The 21,316-nt window shown below is 39.4% G+C and overlaps 1 protein-coding gene across 1 annotated transcript in view; it reads left to right on the top strand.

The window, feature by feature from the left end:
• The first annotated feature begins 654 nt into the window (after positions 1-654).
• PIGN (phosphatidylinositol glycan anchor biosynthesis, class N) overlaps positions 655-21,316 on the top strand; it is a 79,780-nt gene continuing 59,118 nt past the window's right edge. The window contains exons 1-7 of the mRNA XM_010073179.1: positions 655-677; positions 1,283-1,404; positions 2,517-2,615; positions 7,654-7,760; positions 13,773-13,897; positions 15,131-15,261; positions 19,051-19,167. Of these exons, the coding sequence (XP_010071481.1) occupies positions 655-677; positions 1,283-1,404; positions 2,517-2,615; positions 7,654-7,760; positions 13,773-13,897; positions 15,131-15,261; positions 19,051-19,167 (724 nt within the window). The remainder of the gene's footprint in view (positions 678-1,282; positions 1,405-2,516; positions 2,616-7,653; positions 7,761-13,772; positions 13,898-15,130; positions 15,262-19,050; positions 19,168-21,316) is intronic.

The raw sequence follows: 21,316 nt of genomic DNA, 5'->3' as shown, positions 1-21,316 counted from the left end.
TGAGAATGTGAGGTCTAAGATGAGTTTAAAAGAAAAAAAAAAAAAAAAAAAAGAAAGAAAAAGAAACCCAACAACAAAACACAAAGAGCAAACTGTGAATCCTGCAAACTCAGAGTGGAACCTGAAATTTTAGGTTGTGGTTTGATTCTTACTGCATTAGTGAGAAATATATTTAGAGCCGAGTGTGTGAATCTTGCGTTTAACAGTTGTATAAAATCTCTGTTAAAAATCAAGTTACAAAGCATGAACTTAGCATCTACTTGTGCTAAAACACATCTGATAAGAATTTAGCAAATTTTGTAGCTTATATCATGAACAACAAAAATAAAATTTCCTGGGAGATTTGACTCTTACATTTTGCAGAATATTTTGCTGCGTTTTTTCCAAACATTAGTATATTATGTCCTGGTGTGTTTTGTTTTCTTTCTTTCTCCCCTTGCTCTGACAGTGGGCAGTGAATCTTTCTCTTCTTCCAGAAGATGGAGACAAGAAAACAGCATATGCTAATACCCACTGCTTGCTCTCTGACAGGCTCCAGCTGTTCTTACCTTCAGCAAAGAGTAGTTTATGAGGCTGTTTCTTGCACTCGGGCTTTGTCCTCCATTTTCTTTGCTTTTCATCTGTTATAACAGGGATGTGCATAATCCCTAGACAATGGAGGTATTTCTGTATATGTGGTGAGAAGGTATTCTCCTTCGCTTTGGTGTGATTACAAGAGATACAAGGTTTACTTAAATTTTCTCCATGCCACTGACATGATTTGCACCTTAGTTTACGTGGTTTTTAAATTCTCTTGATGCTGGCTTCCAATATTCAGCACAGATTCAGCAGATGTGGTCACAAGAACTAATTATAATTGAGCATATTTAATGTGTGAGATGAGATTGAACTAGACAACTTCAAGCTAAATGGAATGAACACAGAAAAGTAACACTAGGCAGAAAGAATCTGTTAGGGGAAAAAAAGTAAGCTACAGCAGAAAACAGCAGAAAAATATAGTATGTTAATTCTAAGTGTATTGGAACACCAGCTAAACTCATCTGTTTGCAGTGCTGATGGGCCACAATAGTGATGTTCTCTGTGGGGTGTTAGAATATAGAACTACTTGCAGCTTAATGTCCTGCTTGTTTCACTGTGCAGCAAGTGGTAGGGAAAATCTATTTTAGTCTTTTTTTTTTTTTCTGCATTTCCTGCCTCACCCCTACCTATCACTCTTTTTACTTGCAATTCATTGTAGTTTCAAGAAGTCATAAGTATTAACTGCCTTGTATCCTGTTTTCAGGGGTATTCTAGAGAATAATGGCAGCTGGGGAGTCTCTCACACCCGGGTCCCAACAGAATCCAGGCCAGGGCACGTTGCGCTTATTGCTGGATTTTATGAAGATGTCAGTGCAGTTGCTAAAGGTATGCCAGTCGTAAAGCTTTGAACACTGTCCTCCAAAATAAGGTGTTTCAGTGATGTGCTAGCCTTCTAGATTGTTATTGATAAATACCTGCATAGTGGTTTGTATACCGAGATTATATGGAAAAGAATGATTTTGTAAGGTTTTCCCACTCTTAATATTGATAGCTATTAAAATAGCTTACATAAATTAATAGTTTGTAACATGGTAAAATTTAGCACCCTGAATCTAAAAGCAGAAGTATCCTATAGAGTGACCTCTTAATGTAACTGAGTTTTTAATTATCATTTGGGATGTAATGGGAGATGGCTAAGTAGATGTTGCAAACAACAAGTAAACTGCAGCATCTAGCTGAACCATTGCTAGGTTGAGTGGGAGAATCTATAGCACAATAAAGCAAAAACCCCAGTTATGTGTTTTATCCAGAGCTAGCTGTTACTGCATGCTTGGTGGTTATTAATGTGCAACAACTTCTCATTACTGGTCTTTTGTGTGGTCCTCTGCCTTCCCCCAGGCTTCCAGGCCTGACCACTTGTAATGTTGTGTATTGGTTTTGGATAGGGGAGGTAAGAGGAATTACTCGGTCTTGTCCATGTTCTTAATCAAAAGGTTCTTCCTTCTGACATCTGATACAAATGCAGGACTAGCAGGATTTGCCATTAAGAGCATCTCTCTATATTTCTGTCAACTGCCTTGTCATGAAACAGAAGATCTTGAAGATTTTGTTGTGATGAGGTGGAACGTAACTGCTGGAAATATGATATATGAGTGTGCAATTTATTGCCTAAAATGCCAAAAGCTGAGTTCAGACAACAAGGGATTTAGAATTCAGGAGAATTTTATCTGTTTAGAAGGTAAACCAGCTGCACGTTTTGTCTGTTTGAATCCCTGCATAATGAGATTGGCTTAGGTTTTCATCTCACTTCTTAATGAATGGGTGACTGATGGCAAACAGAACTTAAGTGGAAGTAAACCTGAGACTCACAAAGTGGAGTTCATTGTGAAATAATATAAGGGAAACTTAAAAAAAAAATTTTGTATGGACTATCAATCTTAGCAGTCAATGAGATCTTCTGGCAATCCCATTTAAATATAGATTTTTTTTTTTAACAGGATGGAAGGAGAATCCAGTGGAATTTGACTCTGTTTTCAATGAAAGTAAATATACTTGGAGCTGGGGAAGTCCAGATATTTTGCCAATGTTTGCAAAAGGTAAGGTTACATTTTGTGCATCTTTAACACATAGTTATCAGGTAGTAAAATACAGACACTTGCAATTTTTGAGTTAGAGAAGAAGGTGAGTGAAGGATTTCCACTTTGTATATTGGTGTATACCCTATTTCTAGTTTGTGAATTCAAGACTAGGTGGAGAAAAAGAAGCAAGCTTTTAAAGAAGATATCCCTATTTATTGCTCATCCTTTTAAACAGGCCTTACCTAATTCTATCAGCATACTAAAGGAAGCACACCCTTAGTTAAAAGGACCTAATATTTTTTCTTTTGTTGAGGTTTAAAGCTCTTGTTTGCAAGCCTGCAGCTGGGTGTTTTCTTCCTCTGCATGCGGCTCCCAGTGAGCCAGGTGTTAGAACTGCAGCCATGGTTTTTGAGCGTCTGAGTTGGAGAAGTAGCTTATTGTGGGTTGTCCTGCTTCTACTCCAGAGCAATACAGGGAAGAACTAGGTACAAGCAGGAGCTGTCTAGTGCTGTTCCTGCAGCTGAGGTCTCTTCCCCATGGTGTGCACTGTGTTAAAAGTTTTGTCAGCCCACTGGTCTTTGAGCATGCAGAGGTTGCTGAGCAACACTTCAAACATTTAAGGGGTCTCCAAGTTTAATTTTGTTTTGTTGTTGGAAGAAGGAGGGCATATACGACCTTTCTTATCTCAAACAGACTAAAGTGAAAAGGGGGCAATCTAGGGGCATATGCTGCTGTTCTGTTCTAGGTATTGGCATTGACAAATCAGAAAAATGTGATAGGCAAGATAGGACTGGAATCTAATGTTGGTTTAGAAAAACTGTACATCATATTTCTCATGATGTTTCTTGAACTTTTTCTGAACTCCAGTCTCTTCTCCCTCTCTTCCTGATATTTGCTCTCCCCTCCCCAACCCTGTGCCTCTTTTCTGTTCTTTGCTTGGTCCTCATAAGTTTATGGTAAGCTGTAAAAACATCTCCTGATAATTTCCTATGACCTTAGATTACATTTTGTACTTGGGAATATTGTGATGGTGGTTGGGGAGGCGGGAGATGTAGTACACTGCCCTTGCAGAGATTATTGACATATTTTGATATATGTTCTTGGGAAAATATTTGGGGCATTCAAGAATTTCCCAGAGCTGTGTCTTTCTGCTAGTTTTGAGTAAGAAGATAAGCAGAGGACTTGAAAGCAGCTTTGGTGTTATCTGGAGGGATGTGCAAGGGTCATACCATACCGTTGCTGTGTCTCTCAATATGGCTAGTTCTGAATGGCATCAACAATGGAGCTTCCTTTTGTAATGGGAGGGAAGTCCCCCAAAATTGAGAAAGGTATACTGCAGCACTGTATCTGAGAAGTAGCTGCTGTATGGGAAAATGAATCATAATCTACCTTTTGATCATGAAAAGCTAACTTATCTTAGCAGAGAAAGGTATTTCCTCTTCTTCCAAAGCGGGAAAGTTTTATAATACAGAAAGGATTTTGTAATACAGCTTCCAAAAAAGGAGAAGTTTTATGATACAGAAGAGAATGGAATCAAGTGTTTGCTCTTTGACTTTACTTTTACAAAAAAAAAAAAAAGCCAAAAAGGAGATGGAGGAGCATAGCTTAAATTTTCTCCCTCTTTCTATGTTGCAAGTTAGTGAGGTCACAGGACTCTTCTTGTGTGTATTTTATCATGCCAAAATGTTCAGAATTTTATTAACTGTTTCACTGCTTTCATTGGATGATGCATAAACAGTATATAACACTTGGTGGTTTTTGGGAAGGAGAGAAATTCTTCGTTTCTTGTCATTGTGTTCTTCAGGTCCTTTTTGTGTCATAAAATAAATATTTCAATGAAATGGTTGACAGTTCTATAGAGAAGGTAAATAAAATGCTGATGGATCTCTTTTAATATCAAAATAGATATGCATGAAATCCAAATTTGTCAAAGCCTCAATGACTGTATGATTAGTGGTTTAGTCTGAGAAAATGTCTGAAGTACCTTTGGGAGTGGTGTGCAATTTACTTACATTTCAAGCAGTATTGAAAAGTGTTAGTTTCTAACAGTTAAACTTAAGCTGCACAAATTCAGTGTGCTAATTTTAACCTTATTTTCTATGCTATTTTTAGATTATGACCTTGAAATTATCTGAAAATAATGTACTTTGAAAATGCATATGTTATGTCCAGAATTCTCTTGAAAATTTTGAGTTTTTCTTCTAGACTTGCCAGAATTTGAGGTTTTATTTGAACAGTCCAATCTTGCACTGTTTTGTCATGGATCTATGTTGGAGTATGATCCAGAGTATTAAATGCCACACTGAAAAAGAAGCTGAGGCTGTTGCTTCTGTTAAGTGAAGGAGATACAGTCCTTTGCACCCAGATTGCCTTTTGTTCCACAGGTTCCCTTTCTCAGAAACTAGCAGCAAGGCTAGGGTCATTGTTTAGCTCAACTGTGAAGAAGGGTATCATCAAGACCACGGGGACAACTGGGACAAACCTTTGTCAGGCTTATTCTGCACAGATGGACCTCTCTATCTCCTTTCCTAGTTCCTTGTTCCTGCAGGGCACCAAGAGGAATCCAGAATTTCTCACATTCCTTCACCTGGCTGTGTTTGATGATAGCTTTCTGATGCCCATGCTCTGTCAGCTCAGTGTCTGACTGTCCTTGTGCCTTCATTCTTTTTTTTTCTCCTCTTTTGTGCCTGCAAAATTTGCTAGCCAGAGTCTCCTGCTGGCTGGGCTCTGACCTATGAAAGGCTTGTCAGACACAGGACCTGCCCTGCTAGCAGAGTGAGAGCTTTGCTTTCTGCAGAATGTAAGTCTTACTGTAAGAGGGTGATAACTTGGTCCCTGATCGTAATATTTGAATATTGATGCTGAGGGCAAGATAATGTGTCAGAACAGTCTGCAATAGGAATAGGTGATATCTGATGTGGGAGTTTGTGGCACCTCCAGTTACTTCCATTAGTGTAATGGCAGCATCAAACCCTGTAGAGCTCTGTGCTCACTTCTAAAGGTTGTTTTCATCCCTGGCTTCCTTCTACTTCTCTGTCGCCTCTTTCCTTCCTCATCCCCAGACTTAGAGATTGAGTACTGGGCATACTGTTGCCTCTCAAATTACAGAAATAAAATAATATTTTATAACATTTTAATAGAATTATAGAATGGCCTGGGTTGAAAAGGACCTTAAAGATCACTTAGTTTCAACCCCCCTGCTGTGGGCAGGGTTGCCAACAACTAGAGCAGGCTGCCCAGTGCCCCATCCAGCCTGGTCTTGAATGCCTAATGCCTCCAGGGATGGGGAATCCACAACTTCTCTGGGGAAAAGGAAAAACTAGCTAGCAGAGGATGGTTTTGATCCATCAACCTCTGGGTTATGGGGCCAGCATGCTTCTGCTGTGCTACTCTGCCGCTAGGGTTTCTTATATTTCTAAAAAAATCAGTTCTTTTATAAGCTGTGCAGGCACTCCAAAACTTCCCTAGTATGGCTTTATTTTGCCATTGTTTCTCTTTATTGCAATGCAGGTTGGGTGTTTTGTTTTTGTTTTTTTTTCCCCTCTGGTATAAATTAGAAATGTCTAAGTAGTGGATGTATTCCGTTGGCCAGTCTGCAAACCGCATGCTCTCATTTGGCTGCTTCAGTGTGACACCTCTCAAAGACAGGTCTTCTCAGGTTTGCTGTGACACTGCGAAAAAACACACTAGCCTCTTAGACCATCAGTCATCCTGACAGTGATGGCCAGGGCTTATTTCTTCTTTTGAACTCACCCACCAGTTGGAATTCCTTAATTCGCTTTTTAATGCCTGGGAGTGTTTTCTTCCTTTTCTTCAGAATGTGAGAACTGCAGCGAGTGTTCTGGGTTATAAGTAGTAGTAACGTCTCCTGGGGTGCAGGGGGGAGCTGCAGCAGAAAATCTGTGCCAGCTTTCATCTTCCTGGCCTGAAATACCTGCATCCCTTGTGTGAGTTTGGACATAATCTTGGTTAAACAGCTCCCTTATACTGGGATGTTAGTTCATTCACAAGCCTGGAAGCTCAGAAAAATGCATTATATAGTTCTGAAATCCAGCAAATTGGTTATATTCTCTCTGGTCATCAAGTGATAGAAGAACATTTTCCCTCTGGGAGTTTACGTAGTCACGGTAGAAATAGCATCCCCAAGCTGTAACAGCACAGCAATTGACGGAATTATTTCATTAAACCTCAGCTAACCTCAGATCTTTCCAGGACTTCAGAAGTTTACTTTCTTCTAGGTCTTCATCTTTTTTTCCCCGCTTTCTCTGCTTTGCTCTCTTGACAGTGAGTACAGAATGAAATTGCCTTGTCCAGATGCTGTGTTTTCGCATCAGTGGCCTTCATGTTGTACTTTGTGCCTGAACATAGTGCAGTTTATATTTTCAATCCATTATAGTTCATATTTTGAACCCATGTTTTAACAATGCACATTGTGAATATTATCTTTCTGAAGTTTTCCACTTGGCTTTCAATACTGCGTTGTCTCCTAGAATCAATGTACAGTAACTAAGTTGCATCCCTCCTGTTGCCTTCCTTATATATGATTTATGATGTTTTCCTGTGTAAAAGGCCACACTGATAGGGCATTGTCTTGTGTGATTCAGTTTAACAACTAAAAGCTAAGTACATTTTCTTAAACAAAAAACCCTGCCAATACCTGTGTTCAAACAAGGCTCTTAATGTTTAGCTTCACTGAGAAACTTCTAACAAAGGAAATTCCTTGTTTCAAAACCAAATTATGTTTAATTTGCTTTAACTGGGATTTGTTCTATTCCTATCTGCTTTTCCATACTTTATTTCCTCACCTGAGCATACTGGATAACATTGTTCCTCATTCCTCTGAGGTGCTCATAAGCTGAGTTAAAATAGGATCCAGACTTCAAAAAAACAGAAATGATGGAAAAGTTTAAAATAAGGAGAAAACTTTTTGGACTTGTCTTGGGATTGTCATTCTTGATAGGTTTCTGCTCCTATGTATTAATATTTGCGTATTTTTGATTATGAGAAATGGAAGAAAACTTTTCTGTCTCCTATTCGATCTATATTGGTTTTGCAGGTGCTACTGGAGATCATGTTTATACATTTTGTTACACAGCAGAAAGTGAAGACTTTGGAGCACAAGATGCAGCCAAGCTTGACACATGGGTTTTTGATCATGTTAAGGTGAGCAGAGAATCTTTTTTATGCTACCTCTGTATAAAAAGCACAGGTGGATGTCAACTTTATCATAGAACATGTTAACTTTATCATGGAAGTAAAAATTAAGACATTTCTGAAATACCTGTCACTTGGGGCCATAAGTAAAATTGCTTGAATCGACTATCATTAGTGTAGTGGAAGTGTAGAGGAAGTATTTGTCATTCAATGCTAATAAAATGACACTAATAAAAGTACCCTTTAAAAACATTCTTGGCTTTTCTTTGTCTTAAATTTGCATTTAATCTGACAACTATTTTAGAGTATTACAGACCCTTTAAAATCTCAAATGTGTTTAATTAAGGATCTTATAACAAGTATTATGACATTGCAGAAATTCAAAGTTTTCATTATGAGAAAGAAAAGGACAATATTATTGACTTAATTTTTGTCAGGCTTGTACTCGCTGTAATTATACAGTGTGGCTTGTCCTATGCACGTAGCCGGCTCCTGATTTACCTACTGTGGTGCATACTAGGCTGCGGGTGCCAGAGAAGTCATAGTTTGTTTGGGCGGGGTGTGGGGGAGAGACAGCTTAGGCCCTGAAGCAGTACAGCTTTCCTGTGTGGTGCTCTGCTCAGCTGACTGGGATCAGTGCTGGTTCATGACTGTTGTTTCTGTGACGTTGTCACCGTAAGTATTAGTCCAAGGCACATAGTTTCTGATTGTTCTTTAATTCCTATATTCATGCTATTCCATGCTAACATACTTGTCCTGGATTAAGAAATGCTGATAGTGGGTATTGGTGTGTATCAGTTGAGCAACTTTCTGGATCTCATAACAATGTTAATGGAAGTTAAGACTTAATAAAACTTTTTCCACAAGAACCCTGGGCTGTATGCATTAACATTAGCTAAGTAGCATAAATAAAATCAAACGATAAAACCAAAAAATTAATAAACCAAATCAATGTCTATATTGGGCAGCCAAGGTTGGGTCTGCTTTAAACAGTGACATATGGTGGAAAAGTTTGCTAAACTTCAAAGGAAGTGATTTTCTGAGTTTGCAGATTGAAAGATGTTTTTTCTAGCTGCCATGCTCTCCCTGAATGTGCACTTGTGCCAGGTTGCATGTTGTAATGCGTATGAATAATACAAATCAAATTAGGCTGTCGGTTACACTTGAATAGCTGTTGTCTTCAAGTTGCACCTGGCTGTCATTTGGAGCTGCATAGGTATGTGAGGGTGGTACTACCTTTCATTTGCTTCAAAACACCTAATGGCATTTCTTCTTTCAAGCTATAATGATATGTTTAATGTATATGTCATTACTGATTACTTTTTCCTTGGAACCAACACCATTATTTTAAAGACTTATTTTGCCTATCTAAATTTCATACTGTGAATGGATAGGGCTTGATTGACTGGCATAAAACACTCATTCCATTAATAATCTCTTAAATTACACATCAGTGATTGCTTCAGAAGCATGAAACTCAAGGCTGATTGAAACTGGGGTCACTCTGCTATTATAACTCCAACAGCTCTGAGCTGTGTTGGTGAGATTATATATAAGTAACAATGAAAATTTGCTGAAATCTAAATTCTGCTTTGCATAGATTTTTTCTCTCCTTTGAGTTTTATCTCACATATTTAGCAACACATTATTTAACTCTATGTTCCTCTTTAGGAAGTAAAAGACACTAACGTGTGCTCCCTGTCTGCTGTGTAGTCAGCAGGTCCCGAGCATCACGAAGGCATCTTGTGGCTTCCTCTGCCCCGAAAAAGGTGGAGATAAAATGGAGAATGGCTAACTAATGTTTGGGTTACTAGAGCTGGCACCCTGAAATTGCTTGTTCTTTTAAAAAGCACTGACTAATAATAACTCTGTTGGTCAGGAGATGTGAATCCCTGTCTGGTTTTCGTTTATGGATCAGAAGCACTTTGCTTAAATCATGAATGGAAGAAAAAATTTATGATGCTTTATAGTTCTTGTCATGTCTGCTTGTGGTACAAGGTAATCTTAGCCCTTTTTTGGGACAGAGAACATCGAGTATAGACCACACTGGGTGGGGTTTTTGTCTGCAGCTGGCTTAAAACTCAGTAATTTTAATGTGTGGTAATAGCTTGAGAGTGGCTTGGCTTGGAGATGCAGGTGGGTATGGAGTTGATTGATAGTGGGTTTTTTCTGGTTTTAGTTGGTTGTGTTTTTTTTTTTTAGAAGCCTTCAAAATAATTAAGGGACTGAGTGCAATTTAATGTGATGTGGCTCAATGATTCTCAGCTAAATTATCTTTACCTAGATCATAGTTTGAGTCTATGCTAAAGTAAAATTAGGGAGAAAAGTCCTGGGAGTCTAGGTTAACTAACTGGGGAAAAAAACCAGATATTTTTAATGAATTTCTGATTTTTTTAAAAAAAGTATTTTGTGAAAAACAGTTTTATAAGATTGAGTGCTATTTTTTAGGGTAAAATGAATAAAATTCCAGGAACTCAATCAATCTTGGAGATGAGTCCCAGTAATGGTCTAACTAGAATTTATTATGACCACAGGGTAGGATGTGCTCAAGGTATTCAGTTGATGTCTTCTGACTTAAATGAACATGTAGGTGCAGATGGCAAGCTTTTTTTTTACCCCCACTTTCATTTTCTCATTTTGAACATTGTACTTCATTCTTCTTTTGGCCCCTTTCTTGCTGGAAGAAGGCCAGACCAAGCCTTCAGACTGTCCCTTTTGTGCAGGGTCAGGGCCAGAGTCCGGGACTGAATGATTTTAAACTTTAAAGCTCTGCAGATGGTGCCATAACCTGATGTTGATTTTGCCAGTGGGTTTCAATACAGATAGCTCTGCTCTACCTAGCAGTACAATGGTTGAATGATTTATTTTAAATGTGTAGGAGTCTTATCCTATGCTCAACTGATAAAAACCTGGTATATATATTTTTATCTTGGATTTGTGCCTTTATTTTACATCTAAAAAGTGACATAACTATTTAAACTGTCATATGAGCATAAATCAGTGTGCACAGCCTTAATCAACCAATTTAATTAAATTGTCCTGTATTTTTGTATGAAGGAGCTTTGTGAAAGGAGGAAGTTTGGTCTCTTTCTCGCTGTACATCCAGGCAGTCAGCAACAGTTTGTGAGTGCTATTAAAGGATGATGCTTCCATGGAGGGCTCTGTTCGGGTGAACAAACAGTCCCCAGTAACTTCTGTGAAACATCTATGGAGTCCATATTTTGTTCTGACATCAGTAAAGCAAGTATTTGCTAGACCTTCTAGCTTGTCGTTTTTCTTTGCTTTCTCCCATCCAAGGAGGCAAATGATACTAAAAGATTTCACGTAATTGTAACCAAACTTCTATTGTAATATTTTACTTAATATTACACTATAATTAACTTTACAGTTTACTGGAAATGTTTTAATGGGAAACTTAGTGCTGATCTGCTTAATTGCGTATCAGTTGTAGCCAGGGCATTATTTGTTGTTAGGTGCCAGAAAACCGTAGAAAAGTTGCCAGAATCTTGGAAAAAGGAGGTTGGAAGAAAGGTGTAGTGGTCATTGAATCCAACTCCCTCCATGAAGGAGGTCCAGTTAGAGCAGGCTGCCCAGGCCTTGGCCAGTCAAGTTTTGAGCATCTTCAAGGGCAGAAATTCAACAACTTCTTGAGCACCTACCTGTTACAATATTTAGCTACAGTTATGGTTTAAAAAATAAAGTGTCTCTTTGTCTTATTGGAGTTTCCTGTATTTCAAATTGTGTGTTTTCCCTTGTTCTGTCACCAAGGCCCTCTGAGCAGTCTGGCTCCATCCTGTCTTCACTCTCCCAGTAGACAGTTCTAGACAGCAGGGAGATGTCTCCTTAGCTGCCTTTTCTTGAGAATGGAGAAACTGAGTTCTCTCAGCTCCTTTGTTGTTTACTCCCATCCCTGTAAATTCTTGGTGGCATTCGGCTTAAACGTACAAGAGAGGTAATATTGCTGAAGAGAGCAAATAAAAGGGAAACAGAAAAATTTGAGACAGAAAGATATAGTTAACATATAACAGTGGCTTGGAAACTAGTGTTGAGTGCCAGTAAGTCTCAAGTTTTGAGAATACTGAATACTGAAAAGGCCTTTAGCAGGCTACAAGGACATAACAAGGATAGCAGTGGGCAAACAGTTCAGCAACCTCCAGAGCAAGGTGAAATGGTTTTTGCCCCTACTGTTTGGTGTCTTGCTTACCAACTCCCCACCTTTACCAGCCTAAGATAACTCTTTGTGGTGAACTTTCTACTTGTTTTTGGTCAGCAAACCATAAAAAAAATAAAAAAATATTTCCATGGGATCAACTTTGCTATTTGCTCTGGGAAAAGATGCCACATCTTAGGTTACATTCATCTTCCTTTTGTCATCCAGTTCTTAATTACCCAGAGGTTGGGCAAGCTCCTCTGGCTTCTGCTGCTCTGAGCTGGCTTGGACTGGGGAAGTGGAGTGGATTTGGTGTACATCATGGGGACTCCTCTGGTGGGAGAAGAGGAAGCCTTTCCTTCCTCACAATGGTTTCTTTTGCTTAATCACAATGGTTTCTTTTGCTTAATCACAATGGTTTCTTTTGCTTAATCAGTCCATGAGAGAAAAATACCTGCCTTCTAATATTGATCTACAGTTTAGGATTTAATTTTGAGAGTTTCCTGTTTGTCTGTTTTGATGTATTGTTTCCTTTTATTTAATTAAAAATAAGAAAACAGAATTATACTGTATCCTGCAAGTTACTGTTGTGCTCTGGAAGGCTGCTTCAGTCTCTGGTCAGATATGCGCAGGTGGATGGACCCCTGTGGGAAATGGAGATCTCCATAAAAATAACTAGATTGCTATTGAATGTGATCAGATTTTGTTCTTGTATCTTTATTTCAACTATCTTTGGACTTTGATCATTATTTTGTTTGGACAAGAGCTGAAGTTGAGAGTGTCCAAATATTAGTCCATGTGGCTTGTGTATATTAAAAAAAAAGGTGGAGTTGCATACTGCCATGGGTTCCTGACACAGCCTAGTATGATACACTTTTGCTGCCAGTTTGATCTTTCTCTGTGTATAGCGAGTTTCATTTACACATGGTGTGAGCTTTAGTTTTTAGGAGCTCCGCCACTACCACAGGCGTGTAGTGGACTGCTCTGTCCTTTGGTGGCAGAAATGGTTCACTGGCTCTACCAGCATTTTCCCTGGACTCTTGTGTGAAATTTGAAGACACTTTTCCATATATTAGTGTACCAAGAGGGTCCCTGGATGCTCTTTGAACTAAAATCATACCCAATTTTGTTTCCTTGGGCAGTGCTGTTTCTAGGGAGATCATATTTGAATAGCTGTCTGCCTGCATTTTGCATTGCTGTAATGTGTCTGGTCTAACACAGAATAGCCATGTCAAGACTCATTCAATCTGAGGGGAAAATCCCCCTGGCATCAGCCTCAGGGATGCTTAAGTAGGACATATGCAAGGCAGATGTATGTCCTGTAGTTCATGTATTTGTAAAGCATGTCTTGTGTTCTACTTTAACTTGGTTTCTGCAAATGGGTTGTAGCTTGGTATATCAGTGCTGCAGAACCTGCTTCCAAAGCAAGAATATTTCAGACCTTTCAAACCTTCTAGTTTGAAACTGATAAATCAATGGAAACCTAAAGCCATAAGTAGATCTCGGGAATGATGAATAGTTGTGATTACATAGGAGGCAAAGAAGGGAGAATACACAGTTATCTGGTATTTTTGCCTAAAGAAACTCCAATAACATTTTAAAAAAACCCAGAAAACACTAGCAACAAAATCAAACAAAAAGACCCCTGAACTTGAGGAGTGTTGCCTGTCTTGGGCTGAAACTTTGGACTGACTATATTGATGATAGTTATCCTGCAAGAAGTAAATTGGGAAGTAATTAATTTCTCTTTCATAACTCCAATAACTAGTAGCATTTTGACATGAAAACAGCTGTGTTTTAGTTTTAATAGGCTGCCTATCATCTTTTTCCATTGTACTCAGATTAATATCTTAATGGCTTTTTCCATACAGAACTTCTTTAATTCTTCCAGAAATAATCAAACATTGTTCTCTGCACTGAATGAGGACAAAGTGGTTCTGTTCCTGCATTTGCTAGGCATAGACACAAATGGACATGCTCATCGGCCAAACTCCAGGTAATTGAGAGATTAAGCATATCTTTCATATTAGTTTTAAAAGCACCCAGTAACTTTTTTAACAGTGTTGTTTATCGAGCCTAAAACAAGACTTGAGGTCTTGAGGATTTCTACGATAGGTCATGTATGTTGCTGTGATTACTTATGTTCTGAATTTTCTGTGGTTTTTTGGTTTTAAGGTGTCATCTGTAGAAGTGAGAGATTTTTGCTATATACAGTGTGCCTGGTTATACTCCTCTACTCAGGTCTGATTTTTAGCAAGTCATCTTAGTTATAGTCAACACATGGTCTAGAGGATATGTAGGAAACTGCAGTTTTAAATATGAAATGGAAACAGTTCTCTGATTCCCCATGGCTGAAACGGTATGGTTGAATTTATACACAAAAGTAAGTTCAGGAATAATGGCTGCAAATGTCAACATTATTTCTTGGGGCACTTGAACAAAGTGAAGAGTTTAGATTAATAGTACTCATCACCAGTTCAACTTGAAGAGCGCTGTCTGAGAACTTTCATTTCTTCACATGCTTTGAATGTAGGATATTATGTTTTTCTCTTGATCCTTGATTTCAAAATCCTTGCTCTGATTTTCTACATTGTTCCAAAGTTCATACTTGCTGTATGTCTCACGTTATTTTTGTTATGATTTTTTGAAGATAATGTTTTAAAACTGACTTTAGCAACAGCAACAAGTGAAAAATTAGTTAACCGACAGTTAATTATGGTCACTTTTTCTAAAATTATACAAATTTTTGGTTTAGCCTCTCTTCCACAAAACTCTGGGATCTGTGTTGATCTGTGAATCATCTCAAAGCAGTCCCTGCATGGTGAGATCTTTGTGTTATTTAGCTGGTGGCTTAAAGTAATTTTTTAAACTTGCTATTTAGGGTGTTTGAGTTTTCCAGAATTCCTTAGTTTTGGCATTCTCCTTAGCTTGACTGATGGCTGTGGGTGATTATAGTCTTCAGTCATGGACAGGTCAGATTTGAAATACAAACAAACATCCATTTGAAACTGTAGCTTCAGGAGCCTTCAAACTGTGCAGTGACCATTTAGTATCTCATGTAAGACTTAGAGGAGAGGTTTTACATCTAAGACGCCTTTTGTTAGCTTGAGGTTCTGTAGAGGGTAAAACTGTTTGTAATCAAAGGACTGAGCATTATGACCATGGGTGACATGCATTATACCAAGTGTAAGAGCCACCTGGACTCTAATAACATTTTTTCTTTTTCTAGGGAATACAAGGAGAATATTAAGAAAGTTGATGAGGGTATAAAAGAAATTGCTTTGATGATTGAAAATTTCTATGGAAATGATGGAAAAACTGCATTTATTTTAACTTCTGACCATGGAATGACAGATTGGGGTGAGTCTTGTTAAATGTTGAGTCAGCTGAGTCTATGGATGACTTTCTGGAGTGCAAGAAGAGCACTGTCCCAGATTTGGAGCCCCTGTTTGATTTCGTATCTTAAGTGTTGCTTGTGTATGAAACCCATGCATATTAGGAAATGGTTAATTGGCTGCAGGGGCCCTCATCAGCCCTATGACATCTGAGTTGCATATCTGAATAGTTAAAAAATATGGTAAAGCTTAACTCCCTTAGTAGCTGCTGGAAGGGTGAAGATGACCTAAATGATACCTCTGTCAGCCTCCCTGCAGAAAACTAGCCTGAGCAGGGGCATGTTGTGTTATTTGGCTGCCAGCTGCAAAGCTGTTGCAGCCCATGAGGGACAGAAACATCACTTTGCTCTTGAAGCACCTGGGGAAAGGTGACAAGCCTGTCTGTGAGCTGGGGAAAAACTTGGGGGGGGGGGTGCTTTTTGCTTGTTTTGGCATTTTAGGCACACCAGAAGGGACGGAACTGCTGTGTGATCTTTCTAGGGAAGGCTGGTACTAAAGTCTATGTGGAGCAGCTGAGAGTACAGAGGACAGAGAGAGACAGGTGGCTGGCCAGGCAGGTACATGGAGGGCCCTTGTGAAGGGCGTGACCACAGTGGCCGGATGACTTGAGACCATCTTGGTGTAAATAGATTAAGGGCAGATGAGAAGAGTTTACAGCAGTGAACTCATCTAGGCAAATTTTTTTATCCTTTCTTCTTGTTTTCAAGAACTTTAAGAACACTCCTGTCCTCGTGTGCAGCCAATGAAAGTCATAAGTCTCTTCTGATGCTGTGTGCGTTTGTAACTCCTGTGATACTTTTAAACCAAGGATGCTTCAGTTGTGGTCTTGGCAAAATTCAGTGTCTTATTCTCTTTGTGAAATCATAAACTTTTTAAAGGGAAGGGATGCAGACTTTTTCCGTCATCAGAGATGACAAAAACATTTGTATATTTATTAAAAATCAGCCTAATTACCATCTGCTAATTTGCAAAATAGTCTGTTTTGAATATTATTTACTGTTGAGATGACTGTCACTGGCAATAAAATTTTAATTCTGGCATATATTTTTTTGTCTGTTTCAAGTAATTTAATTTTTTGTAAAGGAGGTGTGTATTTTTTTAGATATATATATGATCATAGGGACCTCAGGAGGTCCAACCACCTACTCAAAGCAGGATCAGCTTTGGGATCAGACATGGTTGCTTGGGCTTTATCCAGTAGGGCCTTTAAAACCTCGAAGGATGGAGCCTGCACAACCCCTTTAAGCAGCCTGCTCCACTGCTTGCCTGCCCTTATGGAGGGGAAAGGTTTTCTTTATCTGCAGTCTGAACATCCTTTGTTCTCTGTCATCCTCCCACCATGCACTGCAGTGAGACCCTGGCTCCATCTGCTTTCAAACTCCCTGGCAGTGGGGTAGGGGCAGAATACTCTGTTACGTCCTCCTCAAAGCAATTTCTTCTCCAGGCTGAACAAGTCCCAGTCCTTTAGCTTCTCTTCCCAGGACAAGTGCTCCTCCATCCAATTTGGGGCTCCCACTGAGCTCATTCAAGGTGGTTCATGTTTTTCCTGTACTAGGGGGGCCTAAAACTGGATCCAGTGTCTAGAGGTTGTCTCACAGGTCCTGCGTAGAGGAGGAGAATCCCTTCCCTGGACGGTGCTCCTGTTAACACAGCCTGGGGTACTGTTGGCCTTCCTCACTGCCAGGGTGTGCTGCTGGGGTGTTCTTATTATGTACTGGATCCTTTGAAGGGAGAATAAAAGGTGATAGGAGTAACTTTTCCAGCTTTGAGAACCACTGGTCTGTCATAGTTTTGTGTCACTCTTTCTGTCCTAAGAAAAAGCTTGATCTTCTACCAGAAGTGTAAATAACTTTACATCTGACCTTAGTGAGCCCAAGAACAAGGTGAGAGATGGTGCTCAAGCCCATAACTGGCAGTCTGAATGCTAGTTCAGTGTTTTTTTTATTTGAGCTTGAAGTATCAGCAGCTGCTGCGGTCTTTCAGTGGTTATTTGCAGAATAGGATGTACACCAGTTTTAATACTAAATAAAAATTAAAAGGGCAGGGGGGACCTGTTAGGGAACTTGACATGATCAAAGAAACCCTGGTTCTTGGCAAAGACCAATAAAATTGCTCACTTTCTCCGTCTGACTCCATGATTTTGCTTAAAGCTGACCTCAGATGGAAATGCTGACCACCAACACAGGTGGTCCCACACCCACCCTCACTTTGGCCACTTGTTCCTGCTACTATCCTGGCATAAGTACTACTGGGTGGTATGCTGGACCAGAGAACAAAAAACTAAACAGCAGCACCCTTTCCCAAGGTGTGCTTGGAGGGTGCTGAGGAGTGGAACAGGGAACTGACCCAGCTGAAACTCAGCTTCCCCCTGCTCCTTGTCATTCAGATCAGGCTGAAACATGGTTCTTATAACAGGGGGAGGGTGGATACAGCTGCCTCTCTCAGCTGTATCTACCTTAAAGTATTAATGGAGGCAGAGTCTCAGTAAAATGCTGATGGAACTAAATTTGTTAAAATAAAAGCTCACTAAAAATTGCACTTTCCTCCTGCAATAGAAAGAAATAACTGATGCCTGGAGGATGGAGAAAGCACTCTCTCCATCTGTTCTTTTCCCAAGCTCTGCAAAGAAAAGCAGTTGTTGCTGCTTTTGAGCCCAGACTGTGCCTTCCATGGGATTTCTGAACTTTGGAAATCTTATTCCCAGACCCATGTGTTCTTAAGCTTAGAGCTGTTTAAAAAAAAAAGCAAAGCTGGCTCTTCAGCTCTGCTCTAGTGATTGTTGTGCAGCCCCAATGCTCTTCCCAGTTTCATACCCGATTGTGGTTTGGTTTTGTACAAAAAAAAAAAAAGCTGTCCTTAAAACCTTGTCCTTCGTAATTATTAATATATATCTATGTACACACACACAAAGGGAAAAGTGTATGTCTATGCAAATACAAGGAAAATGTATAAACTTGTAGACTGTGCAGTGACCGGCACAGAGTTTGTATAACAAGGTCATTCCCTTTGAGATGAGGTTATCTCGCTGCTGTGGTACCTCACCCAGTGAGTTTAGTGACCAACATTTCTTTCAGGCTTGTGTGTCTTCTGCTTCAGTGCACCTGTTGTTGAGACATCATGATTTTAAAGCTTCCTCCTCGTGGCAGCTGATACCTTAACCTGGAGGGAATTCATTTCCCCGTGGAAGGAAGTAATGTTTTATCAATTTTTAAGGAGAATACAACCAGGCTTTAAAACCTTAAAAATTAACTTGTATCACTGGGGAAAAAATGAAAGTTGCAATGCATATTGTCTCCTAGTTTTGAAGTGGAAGTCTAATCCTTATTTGGGGACCAGAGGTCAGTTCCATATGGTTTTATGGACATGTGCCTAATTTTACTCAAATCAACCATCCCTGGTTTCCATGGGATGCTCAGGGTAGGCACGTACATTTGTTTTGAGCAGGTAACTCCTCTACACTTTAAGGCTTTCAAATATGTTGGCTTTAGTTTCTGTATGTTAACGGTTTGGGTGTTTTAATATACAAAGCTGTATCTTTATAGGCTTAAGTGGCACTGATTTCCCAACTTGCAAATTGAATTTAGCTTTTATTGTTAGTGGCATAAAAATAAGCTATGAAGCTGGAATAGGTTATCTGTAACAGGATTTTAGTATGTATAGTGTAACAGGAACTTAATACATGTGTACATATATTGATGGGGTTTTATACCATGTATCTTGAAGTTTACACTTTTTTTGGTTTGGTGTATCTTAGGATCCCATGGAGCTGGTCATCCCTCAGAAACTTTAACACCGCTGATTGTTTGGGGTGCTGGGGTGAATTATCCACAGAAAGTCACATCCCAGTTCTTTGAAGACAATTTTTTGCAAGGTAGGTAAAATGTAAGATTTTTGGTGGAAAGGGAGGTGTTTAAACCATTACGCCTGTTGATCTTCACTGACTTCTTTTCCGTTACAGTAAATATGACTTCCTTTGTGTTGTGTGGCAAGAAAAGGTGACAGAGCGTGCCTATAGAGGATATTGAGAAATTGGGCAGATAATATCGGAGTCTGTTTTCTTTTCTAAACATGGAATTGAAGACTCTCTCTCTTTGGGTGCAGGAGGCTATTCACACTCCTAAAACTTAGTACCAGAGGAGACTTAATTCTTAGGAAGACTCCCAGAAGTTAAAAGCTATTTGTACAGAAACATGTTAAGTTGACATGTCCCAAGACTCTTTTCTAGCTTCACAGTAAAACCCTGGGGACTTTCCGGGGGCTATCTTGTCTCACTGGCATCCTTGTGGCTGTAGTGGAAATGTAAACTGACCTTCTCACTGAAAAACTGTGCCTCTTTAGTGTTATTTTTCCCTTTTGCCGTTTATTTAAAAAGAGTAAACTTTAAAAAAAAATTAAATATTTTAAATATATAATGTAATAAATACTGTCTTACTGAAATATCAATAGATTTCTAGAACCATGTGTGATTGAACTGTGAAAGCTCTTCCTCTTTCATGTACCCCATTCTTGTAGCCTACTCTGTTTCTTAAGATGCTTTGAATCTCTCAGGTTGTTACTTGTGATCAATGAGCTAATGACTTTCTATTTTATTGCATTGTTTGTCAAGCTACGTTAGAGGAGAGAAGAGAAAACAGGCAAAAATTACTTTAGCCCGGAGATTTTAACCCTGCTCTTGATAAGGTATTTGGTAACAGATTAAACGAACAGGACTTCTCAGATATAGACCATGCTAACATTTCACTGTTTGTGGTTAACCACTGCTGTGACACTCTGACATCTCTGATTAAATTGAAAATGAATTCTAGAATGAAAAATAGAAGAGAGTAAAAACAACTGATTTTGGTGTCTGTGATAGCTGATCTGCTAGACATCTAAGGACACTTGATATCTCTAAGGGTTGATCTGTAATAGTTGATTTTTACAGCTGTCAGTTTCCTTGATTCTCAGCAGTTCTAGTACAAACCTCAGCATTTGACTTCAAGTAGTGATGAAAATTATGTGAGAGCATTTAAAAGAAGATGAGTATTGAGCTGACTTCCAGGTACACAATAGGGAAAGCTTTTGGGCTGTTATCCGTTAGGAAACGTTTATTTTCTTAAAGGAGGGAATGTGGCTGCACCGTGCTGTGCCTACTTCATATTTTCCTTTTCATGGTTTAAAAACAAAAACCAACAATCAGACAACCAAAAACTGAGAAGCAAATATCAGAAACTCCTCCTTCCTTCTGGACTTGTTCTACAGCTTTCCAGCTGTTGAGCGTATTGTTGGTCTGTTTAGACAGTATCTTTACAGGTTCTTAATTGCTAGGGATAACCTCTGTTGGAAGTTTAAGTCTTTCTGAGTAGCTTGTGAGTTTTACTCTCTATTTGAGTGTCGTGGTTTTACCCCTGGCTAGCAGCCAAGCACCACAACAACCAGTCGCTCACCCTCCCCAGTGATGGAGGAGAGAATTAAAGCCATAGAGGGAAAACAGAGTTGTGGGTTTGAGATAAGAAGAATGAACTGGAACAAAACTGAAAATAATAGTGATAATAATATATATAAATATACAAATGAGTGACACACAGCGCAACTGCTCACCACCCAATGACCAAGGTTTAGCCAGTTCCTGGCTAACTATCCCGGAGCAGGGAGAGTCCCAAAACTGCAGTTCCAGAAAGGAGATAGGAGCCTGAGCATCCGAGACCAAGAGCTGACCAAGGGAGCGAAATGGCTCTGAGAGGGAGACCACCTGGAGAGAGATGACCCAGAGCGAGAGGGGATGACTCAGAGCAAGAGGACACTTCCAGACAGAGCCTCATGTATATACTGGGTGTGATGTGCATGATATGGAATATACTATTGGCCAGTTTGGATCTCAGTCCTAAACCTAAGGTTGAACCCTAGGCTGGCAGGTGGGGCTGTGCTCCCTCCCAGCTTCTCCTGCACCTGCAGACACTGGCACAGCAGAGAAGCTGAAAAGTCCTTGACTGTCCTGGCAGCAACTATAAACATCAGTATGTTATCAGCCTTCTCCTCAG

This window comes from Pterocles gutturalis, unplaced genomic scaffold (assembly GCF_000699245.1).
Source record: "Pterocles gutturalis isolate BGI_N339 unplaced genomic scaffold, ASM69924v1 scaffold5967, whole genome shotgun sequence".
NCBI classification, from domain to species: Eukaryota; Metazoa; Chordata; class Aves; order Pterocliformes; family Pteroclidae; genus Pterocles; species Pterocles gutturalis.
Note: the sequence above shows the minus strand (reverse complement) of the source record. Positions and strands in the feature narration are given on the sequence as shown.